Source organism: Acipenser ruthenus, chromosome 19 (genome assembly GCF_902713425.1).
Source record: "Acipenser ruthenus chromosome 19, fAciRut3.2 maternal haplotype, whole genome shotgun sequence".
Classification (NCBI taxonomy): Eukaryota; Metazoa; Chordata; class Actinopteri; order Acipenseriformes; family Acipenseridae; genus Acipenser; species Acipenser ruthenus.
In genome coordinates, this window is record NC_081207.1 from 30,414,270 (window position 1) to 30,431,797 (window position 17,528).

General features: G+C 40.5%; 1 protein-coding gene across 2 annotated transcripts in view; it reads left to right on the top strand.

Moving 5' to 3' along the window:
* The window catches only part of LOC117424320 (copine-2-like), a 29,590-nt gene that overhangs the window by 675 nt on the left and 11,387 nt on the right, over positions 1-17,528 (top strand). The window contains exons 2-10 of one of the 2 annotated variants that reach the window (XM_034040554.3): positions 6,718-6,902; positions 9,848-10,027; positions 10,326-10,400; positions 11,189-11,260; positions 11,378-11,461; positions 12,963-13,052; positions 13,756-13,854; positions 15,077-15,163; positions 15,472-15,531. In XM_034040554.3, coding sequence (XP_033896445.2) covers positions 6,735-6,902; positions 9,848-10,027; positions 10,326-10,400; positions 11,189-11,260; positions 11,378-11,461; positions 12,963-13,052; positions 13,756-13,854; positions 15,077-15,163; positions 15,472-15,531 — 915 coding nt within the window. In that variant the 5' untranslated portion in view covers positions 6,718-6,734. The remainder of the gene's footprint in view (positions 1-6,717; positions 6,903-9,847; positions 10,028-10,325; positions 10,401-11,188; positions 11,261-11,377; positions 11,462-12,962; positions 13,053-13,755; positions 13,855-15,076; positions 15,164-15,471; positions 15,532-17,528) is intronic. The other variant, XM_034040555.3, reaches the window with a different exon arrangement.

The following is a 17,528-nucleotide window of genomic DNA, read 5'->3' on the forward strand; positions in this document are numbered from 1 at the left end:
GTTTGAACTTACATGTAAAGAAAGGAACAGAAACCAAAGCAATTCGTTTAGATAGAGTAGGATGGGGAGCAGTTTGCAGGCAGACATGTAGATGTGTTTGTGCTGTGTGTGTGTAGATGCGGGAAGCAGGGAATTCAAATACACAAACACATGGAATAACTAACGAGTCAGAAACCAAGACCAAAGACGGGAAGTAAATCATGTAGGGTTACTAATAGCTTGCTTGGAATGCACACAGTTACAGCAGTAGGCATACAGCCGTTCTGATTCGTTCAGGTGATGCTTTGTCAGTGTAAACAACGAAGCTTCAGTTTAAATCTCACACAATGCTTCAATTCATGTTTGTACTTGCGCTGCAGTACGGTGCATGGTTATGAATAGCGTATATACCGGAGATTCTGAGTCAAGCCCCTGCTATCCGTGTCTTTTTATTGCAGAGTTGTTTCCCTTGGCCAGCTAGTTTAGCACACCGCCTCTGGTATGGGTGGCAAGCAATGCAAATACTGTGCTGTTTTATTACCTGCGGCTGCAGAAAGTGCCCTATACGGCAACACGTGGTGTTTTCACTTCCATTGCCCAGCTCCTTTCCACACATGCACGGGTCCGGGAATGGGAAGCGCTTTGCAACATATGGGCAAGGATGTCAACATGGGAATAGTGATGCAACATGTTCCATTACCTCATGAATTATTAAAGGGTGGAGTGCCCCCATTTTAAAACTGTGTGTGTGTGTGTGTGTGTGTGTGTTTATATATATATATATATATATATATATATATATATATATATATATATATATATATATATAAAGGATGCAGCAGACAGACACCACCCAGGAATCTTGTTTTTATTATGTATCATCATTGAAGAACACTGGGGCTTCAATCTGTTTCATTTATATACTAGACATCTGAAGATGTTACTCTTGTTTCTTCTTTTTTAAGTGTGATTCTAAGTGTGATTACAAACAGAATGGAAGAGTGTGAAAAGTAACAGGAAGAGACATCGATCTGAATTGCATCTAAATCCCATTCATGTGGGGGTGGGGGTGGGGGGGCTTATTATACAACAGTCCATTCATAATCACACTGCACTTTCCTTTGAACAGCAGTATCAAGCTTCACTCCACTTCATGTATGACACGCAGCGGCATTGCACTGCACAGGTCCTCTAACGAGAGAGTGAGCTTATTCACCAAACGCTACCATAAACCTTACTAGGGAAACCGGGCTCGATATGAAGAGCCTTGACGGGCTTCGTTATGGAAGTGCTCCGGGTTTGGGTTATTGAAGTGCTCCGGGTTTGGGTTATTGAAGTGCTCCGGGTTTGGGTTATTGATGTGCTCAGGGTTAGGGTTATTGAAGTGCTCAGGGTTTGGGTTATTGAAGTGCTCAGGGTTTGGGTTATTGAAGTGCTCAGGGTTTGGGTTATTGAAGTGCTCAGGGTTTGGGTTATTGAAGTGCTCAGGGTTAGGGTTATTGAAGTGCTCAGGGTTTGGGTTATTGAAGTGCTCAGGGTTAGGGTTATTGAAGTGCTCAGGGTTTGGGTTATTGAAGTGCTCAGGGTTAGGGTTATTGAAGTGCTCAGGGTTAGGGTTATTGAAGTGCTCAGGGTTTGGGTTATTGAAGTGCTCAGGGTTTGGGTTATTGAAGTGCTCAGGGTTAGGGTTATTGAAGTGCTCAGGGTTTGGGTTATTGAAGTGCTCAGGGTTTGGGTTATTGAAGTGCTCAGGGTTTGGGTTATTGAAGTGCTCAGGGTTAGGGTTATTGAAGTGCTCAGGGTTTGGGTTATTGAAGTGCTCAGGGTTTGGGTTATTGAAGTGTTCAGGGTTTGGGTTATTGAAGTGCTCAGGGTTAGGGTTAGCAAGTGGAGGAGGATCAGCAAGCTCTAAAGCTGGTTCCAGTGCAAAGTGCATTTGTCCAGGGCAATGAAGCTTTTATGAGAGGGCTCTTATTAATGAGAATGACTTACACACATCTTGCTGAAACATTATCATGTACACATAATAATGTAGCACGTAGTTACAAACCGAAATGAAGCAGTGGTCTAACCCTCTGGAAGAAGCAGGGTCAGTCGTCCGGAGAGGTGTCAGTTATGCTTCTTGAATGCACCTCCAAGTGCTGCTGTTTTATACAGGCTCCGCACCTATTTGCGTGGAATGCTTAGTTACTAACTTATCTCTGTGTGCCAGCAACATTTTGACCAGACCACTGTTACTTGCACCAGGTCAGTTCTTTTAATCTTATAGCCCCTTTCCCAGGCAATAAAACATTGTTTCCTGATAGCAGCACACACTGCCCACATGGCAGCCGCACAGCTGCATCTCAATCATAGGTGTGTACTTCTGTTCTTTTCATGAACCCTTTCCTCACAACACTGTCCCGGGGAGACGCACTTTAACAGCAGCCAGGTGGAAACACTGTCCCGGGGAGACGTACTGTAACAGCAGCCAGGTGGATCCCATGTGTGCCTCTTGCAGGAGAGTGTGTTGGGCAGTGATCGGTGATGCAGGAGCGTGTGTTGGCCAGTGATCGGTAATGTGAGCGAGTCATTGCTCTTCAGCGCAGTCACAATGAGGCGACTCCTGTTTCCCAAGTGCTGAAATCAGACCTGGGGTCAATTAGAATCACAATTACAATTACAGCAGCATTGTTTGCTGAAATTACAATTACAAATATATGTTGTTCAATTACAGTTCGAATCATGCTACAGTAAGTACAATTATACTGAAATGTAACCAGCAGCAACACACATTAGCATGTGTCCGGGATCCTGCAGATAGACCAGTGGTCCTCTTTAATGACATGTGGGCTGTGTTAAAGGGACCGGCTACTTTAAATAATTTAAAAATACAAAATAAACTCTTCCCTTATGACTTCACAGAAACCCAGAATTATACTTTCCAAAATATAAAAACAATGTTTTTATAAATGCGCTCCTTGCCCCTCATTATATGCACCTGATCCCTCTAGTTTAAAATCTTCAGACTGCAGTGAGTAATGGCCTTTCCATCCCCAGCATCATTTCACCACTGCTGGAAAGCATCCTTCTGCTCTTAAACTGGATCCCCTTGATTCGATCTCGCCCCTTTTTGAATAACCCTCATGCACATGAAGGCCCTTGAATCAAAGAGAGACCTCTTCACTTCGGATGAGGGCTGTTCATTCATTCCTCTCAGGGCGAACACATGCTGGTGCAACACTGAAGGTCTAACTCGTTATTAAAAAAGAATATGAAGGGATTAAGGGTCTAGGTAAGTAGTGTTTACACATTTGGGCTATGAAGAGTTTCCATTGAGGACATTATGGTTTTGCAGATTACATTGTTGTGTCTGGGTTGAGTTTTCCATCACGTCAGTCTGTTTCTTGAGACCATATCATGTGGAAGGGATGTACGGTAGCTATTACAAAGGAAGGTACTAGTTAAAGGTGTGTCATATCTATCTATCTATCTATCTATCTATCTATCTATCTATCTATCTATCTATCTATCTATCTATCTATCTATCTATCTATAAGCAGCTTCGCAGAGTCTAAGCAGCAAAGTGTGGCGTCCGTGAATTCAGGAAGGTTTGGGGAATTGCAGACCTGAATTAAAATAACAATGCACATGCTTTATGGAGCCTGCTTTGGGCTGGGGGGTGAGTGTGCTGTTTAATATGTACATTAATAGTCGATGCTCATTCGCTAGTTGTTCCACAGTGGAAGGAAAATCAGAATGAATTCCTTTAATACTGCCAGAGTCTGGATTGAGTCTGAATCATTGGTGCCTGCTGTTAACTTGTTAGAATCAAGGAAGCTGAGATCTGTGCCGTGATATACTTGTTTTATATGCTTCATTTGAAATGATTTATTTGGGCTGAACGTGCTGTTTTGAGTTACTGTACTTTGAAGAAAGCAGTTGGCAACGTTTAATGGGAATTAAATTGTAAACTATTGTTTTTAAAATTGAACAGCCATGATTCATACTAACTGTCTTTTGTGAAGTGTTCCTAAAACCTGTCAGAGATCTTTTATTGAAAGCGGTTTGTGTTCACAGTGTAAACGCTCTGTAATGTTTCTTTTACTGAATAGTAACCCTATTTATTCCAGGCTTTATTTATAGCCTTGTGAATATGAACCACGTTGTGGTGGGGAATAGAAAACAGAAGTAAGGTCAGAAACACAAAAAAGAGCAAATGAAGAAATGTTCTGTGTGCCTGAATCCTGAAGGCTAATCAGTCACTTCGCTTTAATTAGAGAGGAATTAAATTGCAGGCTCCATTGACTTGACAGCTAAGCATCTAAATATATTATAAACTGTAAGCGTGTCATCTGTGGACTCGTTTGCAATGTATTTTTAGTTAGGTGGCATATTTAAAAATATTATATTATTAGCTTTTAAAAAAGAAAAACGCCCCCCGCTCCCCACACTGGCCCGTTAACAAGCTTTAACTATTTGCTCACCAGGAACTTCTGAGAAGTTTCTTAGCTGCAGTTGTAGTTCCACCAGAACTAAGACGTTTCTTTTTTTTTTTCTCATAATGCTGTGTACTTGATGATGGTGCAGTGTGATTTGAATATTCTATTTATTGTTGCTTGATTACCATGGAAAGACCTGTTTGCAAGGTCTCTGTGTTTTGGGAGAATACAAAATATGGAATGAGTGAAAGCTGAAATTTGTGATTTAATTGAATAATCGTTGTAGCTTGTCACTGTCCTGCGTCTCTAGGACTTGAACCCAGTAACATGACTGTGACTGTGAGAGGCCTGTGCTGGCTGTCGGGCGCACGAGTGATCTTCCAGGGTGGGGGGGGGGGGGGGGCCCGTATGACCCGCCTGCCAGTCATGGTGGTTACACAGAGAGGCTGGGTGAGGGTGGGTCGCGTGGATCTCTCTCTGAGTGGTTGGGAGGCAGGTCTTGCAGGGACTGTCGATCCCTCTAGCAGCACAGACAGGATACAAATCCGGCAGAAGCTCTGGCCGGTGAATCAAAATAGAACAGATAATGAGAATATAAAGAAGAAGAACAGATAAGAGTGGCTTTGCTCGAAACAGCAACCAGCACAATTGGAAGGCAGTGGAGGCGGCTGTAGAAGACAGCTGCTAAATTAACTTTCGTGACATGCCCGCACTAGGATTGTGGTACATTAGCTCAGCAGGGATCTGGGCAATCCCACAGTCTGTAGTGAGGAATAGGGGAGAGTCGTTCACAAATCGCACCTCGCAGAGTAGCGGAGGTAGCGAGACCCTGCGGAAAGCAGCGTTTGTTTTGTAGTTTGGTTTACAGTGTTTTATTTTCCCTTTTTCTTTCATCGTTTGGTTTTGATGTTTACGTTTGCTGTCCAGCACATGCAAGTGCTTAAGAACTGTGCCATAGTAGAAAAAAAGACCCAAACTACCATAGTTGGTAAAAGAACAAAACAAAACAGTGCGCCTGTGGGGCGTTTCAAAGAAAGTGGCTGTCAGTGACTCGCCCACAGACACTCCCCCTGCTACAACGCCTGAGCTTGTTATCTATACACTGGGGCTTATCAAGTAAAACCTGTAATGGGTGAAACTGCTATGCAATAGCAGTTTTATTTCCATCCCTGAATTAAGAACTAGACTGGAATTAGGTGCTGGGTTGGAATGGACAATAAGCATTCCCAGTGAGTACCACTGATTTACAGAACAGAGATTGCCAACTCAGGCCCTTGCAGACCAGCTAATTGTTTAATTGGACCAATTAAACCTCCATTCAGGTCCTAAAGCAGTTTGTTATTACTTCAATATAACTGTTGAAGGGGGTGTTGGATTGCCCATCCCTTCTGCAGAGCATTCACAGATACTCGTTACTATACATTAGTTCATTTCCCTGAGGATTATTGACTCTGGGCAATGATGAGAACCTCCAGTCATCTGACCTTAAAGAAAATGTCAGTCATCAGCGCCAACCAACCAGATTAGTGCCAGTGTGCTCAGGTAGACCAGAGGCTCTTATAAACACCCTGTTTTTAATCTGAGTACAAATGCAATTTGGACTGCACCCCCATGAAGCACCAGCTGCAAGTTTCCGCTTAACTGTCTAATCAGTGTGGCTTGTTTTAGCTGTGGCTTAACATCTGCCACAAACTGAAACAGAATCTGTGAAACCGTTTTAAGCACCTTTTTATTAGCCTGTTGAGTGCTAACCATATTGTACAGCTCTACCCAGCTAACACACACATAGAACACATGTGTTTTTATATATATTTCAATGTGTTTTTTTTAACGTGGTGTTTTTCTGTGAATCCCCAGTTGCACTGCTTTCCTAGAAAATGGAGAACATTTCAGGATCTTCTTGTGAGATGTCTTGCTCAACAAAATGTTGTCTTTCTATCGCCCTTGTAATTTCCTGTTGGCTGGGATTTATATACAGTACAGAGTTGTTTTTGCAGGAGCTAAACAAGCTTCGGTAATTAGCTGTCTGAGTGAAACTTAACTCTTTCCACATTGGCAAGACGCTGCCGCAGCAATATGAGATGGAACTGCTGCCCCGTCCCATCAGCCTGCCCCAGTGCTCAGCCTCGGGTGCTGCTGCTTTGTTCAGAAGTCTTAGCTGCAGATTTCTGCTGGCTTGTGGTATTCACACAGCCTCAATTCATCGTGCAATAAAGTGATGTAACACAGGGGCTCCCTGCTTGCACTTGCTGTGTGGTGAGGCTGCAGCGGCCTCGTTGCTCTTGTTCACAGTGTTGGTTATCGCTGTGCTCCACAGGCTGTTTCACAGACTCCATGGCCTACACACTGAGCCCTGCCCCAGGGGGGCCTCTCGGGACCACGTGCTGTGTGACCAAGGTGGAGCTCTCCGTGAGCGGGCAGAATCTACTCGACAGAGACGTCACCTCCAAGTCAGACCCCTTCTGCGTTTTGTTTCTGGAAGTTAACGGAAAGTGGAAAGAGGTAGGTGAATATATATAGTGTGTGTATATATATATATATATATATATATATATATATATATATATATATATATATATATACTGTATATATATATATATATACCACACTGCAAAGAGTGGGTGATAGAAATGAAGAGCTTTAAAGCAGAAAATTAAAATTCAGCTGACCTCCTAAGCACAATAATAAGCAAAACTAATTATAACAAATAAAGTAAAATCCCAAATGTACATATAAGGCTGTAATTCCAGCTTGGTGACATGGACAAATCACTTGTGTTTATGGCTTGTATGTTTTCAGAACCCCATCAAGGAATTGCACCAGCGTTACAATAATCACTCCTAGAGAAAACAAATGTACTGTTGGGTGTATAGTATTCCTTATGTAATTCACTGTAGCTTATCTGCTATCTATCTGTATGAAAGGTGAGATCTATCCAAGAGTCTACGGGGTAAGCTAGTGCCTTCTAGTACTCCTTCCAGTTAATCTAGCCCTTTATACCTGGGGTTCAAGTACTCTTTGAAGAAGGATATGAATGAGAAAGGCAGTTAGAACTAAACATGCAGTCCTGAAGTCGGCCCAAAGCACATATAATAAAACCAATGTGTGCAGAAACACTCAGAACCCAACCTGTCATGAAAGCTGTTTCAGTTTTAATATATTCAGTGTGGTGGTGCAATGCTGAGGAGAGGAGGCAAACTGAACTGTCGTTTGCGTTTACAAGGAGGCTGGGCTCGGTGCCTTTTTAAGAGCATGAATGAGAAGAGAGACTCTGTAGCCAAGGTAACCCAACACGCAAGATTTATGTTGGAACAGCATCAGATGATTGAATATTAAAAGAATGAAAAAGGAACCGCGAGCAGAAAAAAAAGTACGAGGGCAGAAGACGAGGTAGCAAACACACAAACTGCTAAATAAATTAGCATTCATTTGCATTTCATTGAGGTATAATCCTTGGATTGAAAATCCGTTCTTTATAATAGAAGACAACGAGGGGGTCTGGCCGGCCTGAGAGTCCCTGTATTTCCATTGCATATTGTGAGGATGATAATCAATAAAACACAATCTAGAGGAAACCTGCGGCCACACTGAGATCAGACGCTGTTAAAATCATCAAAATCGATCCCAGTGTCTGAAAAGTCCCTTAACAATGACCTGCTGACAGCGGTGACGCTGGTATAACTGAATTCCAAACTCTACCCAACACCTTTTAACCTTGAGTTCAATGTCAGGTTCACTGAACATGCTCTTTCTTTCTTTTTTTCATTTTTTTTTTTACTGTAAACAAGATGACAAAGTTCAACCAGTTCATCAGAAGCGAGACCCCCGACCCTTTTCTGTTGCCAAGCAACCGGACGGACTCCTGTTAGGAGGAGACATTGCTTGCCAAGCTGTCGAAGCAGCATCATTTTCCATAAAGGGGGGGGCTTGTGATATTATTTCAGCGAGTTGACCAGAATCATAATGCATCAGAACAGCTAAAACATGAGAATTGCTTTGGCAGCCCCAAACAAAAGGAAATGGTACATGCCACATGTGCCACAGCATTCCCTGTGAATAGGAGTGACATGCACACAGGTTGTTTTTATTACTGATGATTTGAAAGAGTCCCCTGATGTGACACCCGTCCTGATGTTTGTAGATGTTAAATACAGACCCTGTAAGTTGGCATTTTGTCCTGGTTTTCCTTTTCATGTTCCCTCTCCGTGTTTCCTGATATAAAGCCTATCCTAATGTTTTTTTTTATATAATTGTCATTTTTATTGAGCATGTTATTTACAGATCAGGAATGCAGTATGTACTATAAATTCTGCTATAAATGACCTTTATTAGTTTCTGAAAAATAGGTCAAAATGCAAATTTCTCCAAAGCATAGCAGAGGTAACCCTATTCTATCCTGTCAAATGCCTTTTCAGCATCTAATGATAGGGCTTCCACTGGAATGCCAACCTCCTTAGCTTTCCAAATAATATGTAGCAGGTGTTCTTCCCTTACAAATCCAACCTGGTCAGGGTTTATAAGCTTTTAGTAACCTGATTGATCCGTGGTGCTGTTACTTTTGCTAAAATGTTTCAGTCATTATTGCTTGGTCCGCCATTAAAATTAAATAAATAAATGCATTTAAAAAACAAAAACAAACAAACAAACAAAAAAAACACTGTTTCCATATCAGTGATTTAACTGCCCCGTTGTGAAAATGTTTTGAATGTAAAATGATGTAGCCCCGGACCCAATTTATTTGAAAGTTCAATTTTCAGTCAGTGTTTCATTTAATACATGTATGTTCTAGACTTACTAGGATACTGCTGTCCTGTACGTAGTCCAAGTTCTATGTTGCCATTTGTGGAGCGATGGGTCTATAGATGAAAGTTTACCTTTTGAGTATTTTAAATTATGTTGTATTTCGACTTGGCTGCCAGTACAAATGTCTTTGCCTCTTCCACCTCTGTAAATCGACACATCCCCTCACCATGGTGACTCTGAACATGGTTGGGTACTGGAAAGAGTATCTGAGGCCTTGTTTGATGCATGTGTGGCACACTTCTGTAAACATCTTTCTTCTTTCTGCAAGCTCTTTGGTTTCTGTTATTGCCACTTTGATGTCTGAAAGGTCCTCAGCCACTTTCTGAATTATACATTGCAAGTTTTGATTCATACCACACATTTCTTTTAGTAGTGCCTCTTCTCCCACTCCACCATCTTCTTCCCTGCTAGCCGCCATCGAGGGGGGGGTCTGCCGATAATTTTGGTTTCTTTGCTCTGTTTTCCGGGCTAGGTGTAAGATTTGTGGGTTTTCGCATATCTTCTCTGTTTATACTGCTACGCTTTCAGCACTTTCAGTTTGCTGCTGCTCCTCTCTGCACCATCACATGACTCACACATTTGCCAGGCATTTTGTTTCTCAGTTGTTGTTTTATCCTCTTGTTTTTTTTTTCTGTGCTTTGCAGATCAGCAGGACAGAAACAGCTATAAATAACCTGAACCCTGTTTTTGGGGTGAAGTTTGTGATCGACTATCACTTTGAGGAAATACAGAAGCTGAAGTTCATCTTGTTTGACCAGGACAAGCCAAGCTTGCAGCTGTATGAACATGACTTTCTGGGCGAATTCACCTGCAATTTAGGAGTGGTAAGTTTTCACTGGAGCAGCAAATACACATTGGCTCGTAATCTGGGAGGGTAAAACACTACATTCCCTGGTGAGGAGAATTGTGTTACTCTCCAGATTGCATTTCTGTGAACCTGTGCAAAGTCATAGTGGCAGCTAAAGCATCTACAGTGTTGTGTGCTTAAAAATGAACCAGAAGTTCACAATAGTTCGACAGGCTGCATTTTCCATTATACACGGCTCCCAACTGTTTAAAACCTTAAATCATTGTATGAAATCCTGGCATTGCATCAATGACCCTTTTCCTGTGTTTCTGCAGATAGTTTCCAGCAAGAAACTGACAAGACCGCTGGTGCTGGGAAACGGAAAGCCTGCTGGAAAGGGAACGATAACGGTACGAGTAAACCGGGTTCCTTTATTAGCGTGACGGTAAAGCACTCTTCTTCTTCAAACGCCAGGGAGGGTCCGGTTTAGGGCTTTAAAGGGCTTCTGAAACGATTAAATGTTGAAGAAAAAAAGAGATTTGAGCGTTTAGGTATCGTTTTGTTTCAGCTCTGCAACCATGACATGCTTTTGCTGCTGAATGTGCCCGTGATGTGTATTTTATGGATGCAGTTCTTGGTGTGGCACAGGGGCTGGCTGGAAGGGGTTGGGCAGCTCCTCTGTTTCCGGGGGAGGAGGGGAAGCAGTCTTTGGAAAACGTTGCCTGCCCTGTTGGAAAAACCTGCATGTCTTGCTGTTTTGTTCTATTGGAATGTGAAGACTTGCATTCACACTTGGCTCCATCCACTCCAGTGATGGTGACCAAATTCTATAAGTTATGCAAATTAGTGCCCTGAGTCCTCAAACCCGCCTCCACATCGACAGGAGGCCTTGCCTAAAAAGCGTGATAAAAGGAAGCTTCTGTCAATACAGTAAACTAAAAACATTACCCAGGACCACATTAAGAAGAAAGGAAAGCTAACATGTGACATATTTGAGCAGATGGCTGTTTTACGATAAATCATTTACAAATAAACTGCATTGTGTGTCTGTGTCTGTCTTATCTACAGATGTTAAAAGACATGCTGCAGAAAAAATGTTGCTAGAGTCCCATAATGATCCCAGTTTTGTTGCATCGCCAGTAATGATCAGCCGTGTAGGAAATGTATTTCTCATTCAGATCTCTCTTTCTTTTTGTAGATAGCTGCCCAAGAATTATCAGATAACAGAATAATATCACTGAGCATGGCAGGCAGAAAGCTAGATAAGAAGGTAAGTCCAGAGCTGTGCACTTTGCTCCAGAAGCTAACGATCACATTGGAAATACTGTGCAGCCTGACCAGTACGAACCCGAAGTGAATTCCTAACCAGATCTGCGTCTCGTTCCAGGATTTCTTCGGGAAATCAGATCCATATTTAGAATTTCACAAGCAAGGGGATGATGGGAAGTGGATGCTGGTGCACAGAACAGAGGTATGGTCTGTCATCTCTCCAGGAAAACCAGCTCCATTTTTTCCATTCTACTGTTTGTTTTTCTGCCACATCAGTCTAAGAGGAAACAGGCCATGCATGTCATTAACTATATTTAGGTTTTGAAAAAATAACTTGTGGTTATTTGTGGATTGGAAAATGTATACACAGTTATTTATATATATATATATATATATATATATATATATATATATATATATATATATATATATATATATATATACTGTATATATACCACAACATTTTTGTAGTGGAAAAGAGAATGGAATTTGATGTGCTGCATTTGGTAATGATTCTCTCAGAATTGATTGCATAGAGGTTGTATATTGTTATATAGCTTACCATATATTGATAACTTTCATAAATTCCTGCTGTAAAGAAAACAGTATCTCTTTAGATTACGGGGCATACATAACTATGTAATAACATGGAAATAAGCCATTGTAACTGCTGGTGAAATATGGGTGCAATTACAATGGAAATGGCTAGTTATTAGCATGTTGTTACTATGAAGTGACTAAACTGTATTCAGAAGACCATTCCCCTGTAATCACACATAAGTAGGAGGCAGTGTGTAAGAGCAGGAATTAATACAATGTAATTACATGGTTATTCATGCTCTGGAATCCAAAGTGTGACCGGTAGTGACTGGTGGTAATGAAAACGAATGAGTGGGTACAGATGACCTGCTGAAATCTCCCAGAAATCTCGTTCTTTATTAGTTTCTGTTTGTTTAATTTGCAGCACTTGTTTTTCGACTCTGCAGTCAACGTGATCAGTGGATGTGATTTCTTGTGTGTGTGTGTGTGTGTGTAGCAGTAACCCGTGCAGTGCATTCCTTAATCTGTGGTGTTTCAGTGAAGATGTTGCATCCTTTCAGCCTCGTATCAGGGGGATTCTTCAACATTAACACCTTCGAAAGGCAAAGCATTAAGCAGCTGCCCTGGCTATGTTTGCAAGAGGAAGGCCTGTGTTTATGCAATAGAAGTGACATGTGTTTTTTTTTGCTTTGGTACAATACAACTTTCTTATTTATATGACAAATACATGTGTTTACTTATTTAGAATGTCAACATTTAAACGTTACGTTGTGCCATAGTAATATCAATAGAATTATTTCTCTTTTAGTTACTAGCTGGAAATAGCTTGTCACGTCCAGCACATCAACGTCAGCCAACGGTGGTTTGTAGTTTGTAAAATGCCATTCAAGGACGTTTTCTTTTTTTGGAAAAGAGAGAAAAATACCAATTGTAATGCAGTTTGCATATCATGCCTGCATGCCTCCAACACGAAAGGATTCATTTGGATCAGTCTTCGACTGGCTCCGTTCCATGCGGCTCCTGTGAAGTGGAGAACAGTGCATTGCTCTTGTTTTGTCTCCATGTCAAACCAGCCGTCGCTGGCAACAAGCAGCTGAGTAGATGGTAATGGGTTGAGATCGCGGGCGAGCGCTTCAAGAGGTTTCTTGTGCTCTTGTTTGCAGGTTATAAAGAACACGCTGGATCCCGTGTGGAAACCTTTCAGCATGCCTCTGATTTCACTGTGTGGCGGAGATGTGGACAAAACCATAAAGGTAACCTTTTTATTTATTTTTTTTTTAATAGGGTCCCCCCAACTTAAAACAAAGGAAAAGACAAACCACAAACAAGAAAAACAAGCAAAAAACAAAAGCAGTGCAGTGAAAGGAAAAATGGAATGTTTCATATTGTCTGTAAGTTTCACAAGGACTGGCTTCACCACAGCAGTGAAAGACTCCAGTCTAAGAACCGCTGGATTTAACTTACTAGGTGGACTGCTGGGAGCAACCTGAGCAGAGACACTGAGATAGAAACACAAGACAGATACAGACAGATCATCCATGATCCACGATTCAAGAAGAATCCTGTCTGAATTCTGAACGATTCAAGAAGAATCCTGTCTGAATTCTAAACGATTCAAGAAGAATCCTCTCTGAATTCTGAACGATTCAAGAAGAATCCTCTCTGAATTCTGAACGATTCAAGAAGAATCCAGTCTGGATTCTGAACGATACAAAGATACTATAGCAAGGGGCATTCTCAACGCAACATACCAGCGATGACATCACAATGGCATGAATGTATAAAAAAAAGAAACCTGGCCACAAAGTGAACCTGGCCACAAAGTGAACCTGGCCACAAAGTGAACCTGGCCACAAAGTGATCCTAGCCACAGTGATCCTAGCCTGTATTCTAAATGCTAGTAACATCTTCTGTAATTGAATGTTGTTGCTTCTTCTTCTTCTTCTTCTCGATCAGATAATGTGCTATGATTATGACAACGATGGAGGCCACGACTTTATCGGGGAGTTTACGACGACGGTGTCAAAGATGTGTGAAGCGCAGAACACAGCAGAGGTACTGACTGGCTAACCACAGCACTGAAAGGGAAAGCTCAAAACACAACAGAACGCAGCCGTCTGAAAGCATGGAAACTGATTTCAAATAGAAAGTACAAATGTGATTGTCGCAGAGATTGGAACTCTGTGGTTGTTAAAACTTGGAGCAGTTGCTTAGGGACTCAGTGCTACACCTTCCTACGTGAATGCAAGTACCAGTGAAATTGCAGGATGATAATAAGTGCTATTTCACCTTGCATTCTAATGAAGGTGCATTGGACTGTTGAGGATTTGAGCATTGTTTCTGGTTCAGATTATAAACCCGTATATAAACCCCAAACATATTTCAAACCGAAATGGATGTGCAACATGTGTAAGAAATAAAGCCTTTTATTATGCATTACCTGGAGAGAAGTACATGCTCAAACCAAGAACACATTGCTATTAGCAAGCATGGTGTCTCATTCTATACAGAGATCATCACTGCTGCTGTTTTCATGGGGGTACGGTGACATCATTTGCATTCCTATTAACTTATAACTTATACATAATTGGTGTTTGTTCAGATGTGAGCGCTCAGGGTTTCTTTTAAAAGTGTACTCATGACAGCTTTTCTTTGAGATGCAAATAGGCTTGTCTATTTATGCTCAGCGTTGGGTTTTTATACAGTAGCAGTGACATGAGAATGTTCCCTGAAGAACGACTTGCACGGAAACAAAGCCTACCTTAGCTTTCATGAAACACAGACGGTGTGTTGGCTATTTATTTCCTGGTGTATAAGTGCAGTATGTGTATAATATATACATTGAGTTTATAACTAGCTGCTTATAAGGAGTAAGGCTCTGTGTGTGAATGGATATGTATTTAAATGATTATATATTTATAACCACTGGGAATGTTGTTCCCTTAAAGACCTACTGTAATGAGAACGTCTTGCATAAGTATGACAAGCTACAAATTCCACAAATTAGCTAAGTGCCTTTTTCCATTACCTGTGAGATTTGCAGGTCATTTAAAATGAGTGGTGTGAACATCAATACATCAATACATCCCCATTTTACCATGGTTGAAGGGATGCATTTAATTAACTCTGCTTAAACTGTATCAGAATGCACAATAAAGGTTCAGTACACAAGACCCTATTGCTTCTTTTTCCGAAACCTGCATTACATGGTATAGGATTAGACCTGTTTTCACAAGCACACAGATTGAATCCCTTGTTTTTCTTTTCGTTGTTGTAGATAGAGTTTGAATGCATTAACCCAAAGAAACAAAAGAAGAAAAAGAGCTATAAAAATTCTGGAATTATCATTCTGAAATCATGTAAGGTGAGTGTGACTGAGACATGTGCAGCTTAATCCCTTCCTTATCAGCTGGTAGCACTTTCATCATGCAAATACAGCCAGCCCAAAACAACCTTCTTTAAGCATTCCGCAACATCAAATCCATTCATGCATGCATACACCTAGCATTTCTGTTACTGGAAATGCAGTCTTAATCCTTTCTCAACGTGATGCTTTTTAGTGAGACTAGATTTGTGTCAGCAAGCGTTACTATTACAGTAATGTGAACTGTTTAATAATAATAAAAAAAATGTAAAGCATTTGACTGAATGTCCCTTTTTACAATTTTACAGATTGCAAGAGACTACTCCTTTTTGGATTACATTCTTGGTGGCTGTCAACTAATGTTTACTGTAAGTAAAAGAGCTTCTTTTTGTAATTTTAGTTTTATAGCAAGCGTTAAAAGGAAGCTGTGACTTCCAACGAACTGTCGGAAGTCACAGCTGATTCAATGCAAAAGGGTGTTGCTCATTTCAATGCTCACAATAACCCCCACGCTGTGTGCAGGAGAATGAGTAACAGTGCAGACCTGATCACTGCACAGCATGGAGTGAGTAACAGTACAGACTTGATCACTGCACAGCATGGAGTGAGTAACAGTGCAGACTTGATCACTGCACAGCATTGAATGAGAATACATTGAATATTTCTAGTTGAGAATAATACTTTAATATTCATGGTGATAATAATAATAAATCTTGAAGACTATAAGATAAAGACTTTTTGAAATGTGTATTTGAACATTGTGGAAGGTGAATTCAATCCAGCCTTGTCCAGTGCACTGGTCTATATATAAATATAACAGTGTGTTTTTAAAGAGGGTATCTAAAGAGACACAGGAACAGAAGGCATGTGTTACTATGGAAACTGCAGCGCTGTGCAGAAGCTTGAACTGATAAATGAAGGCCGTGATTCCAGTGAATAGGGGGACAACATATGATAAAGGAAGATTTTTTTTATGTGTATATTTATATAAAAGCATTTTGAGATATTTTTTTCAAATAAGTTTTTTTCTATGCTCTCTAGCCACTTTTAGCTACAACAGGTACAGTACTTTTATGTAAAACACACAAATAAACCACAGTCTCGGTGTAATAATGCACTAATATATACCACAGTCTAGGTGTAATAATGCACTAATATATACCATAGTCTAGGTGTAATAATGCACTAATATATACCATAGTCTAGGTGTAATAATGCACTAATATATACCATAGTCTAGGTGTAATAATGCACTAATATATACCACAGTCTCGGTGTAATAATGCACTAATATATACCATAGTCTAGGTGTAATAATGCACTAATATATACCATAGTCTCGGTGTAATAATGCACTAATATATACCACAGTCTAGGTGTAATAATGCACTAATATATACCATAGTCTAGGTGTAATAATGCACTAATATATACCATAGTCTAGGTGTAATAATGCACTAATATATACCACAGTCTCGGTGTAATAATGCACTAATATATACCACAGTCTAGGTGTAATAATGTACTAATATATACCACAGTCTAGGTGTAATAATGCACTAATATATACCACAGTCTAGGTGTAATAATGCACTAATATATACCACAGTCTAGGTATAATGATGCACTAATATATACCATAGTCTAGGTGTAATAATGCACTAATATATACCATAGTCTAGGTGTAATAATGCACTAATATATTATATATATATATTTGCTTTCCCACTATAAAATGTATAACTGTCATAATTTGGAGGCACTGTGAATAGCTTCTTATCCATTTTAAATGAATATTGATTAAGGATTGAGTAAAGAGTGAAATGTTATGTCACATGTCTTAGAAGATTTCCAAGATATATTGTTTAAAACAAATAGAAATAAATCAAATGTATTTAATGATGTGGTCGTTCATCCACACTTGCATTGAATTGCTGGCTCTCAGTATAAGGCTGTTACCCACCCTTATGATATACAGCATATTTAGACAGTGCTATGTTATAAAGCTGTACTGTGTACAAAGCACGGGTTCCAGAAGCACGCATTTCTATATCCAGTGAGACAGGATGCTTTCAGTTTCTATGGTAATGTACAGTTAGCTGCTATTCTCAATTGCAGTGGGGGTGGGGAGGGTGTTCAAAAAAAAGTCTCTGTATTCAGATCCCTGCAGAGTAGAGCATTATTTCTTCATGTGCTGTTTCTTCCGTCTCCACGTCCCTCCCGTGGACTGAACTGTTGTTAAGATGGAATAGGAAACAACGAGGTAATGCACTGAAATGTAATTATTAAGCAGGACAAAAGATGCGCTGTGTGCAGCCTGTGTTACAATCCCAGTAGCACAAGGTCTTGAAATGTCACCAGTCTG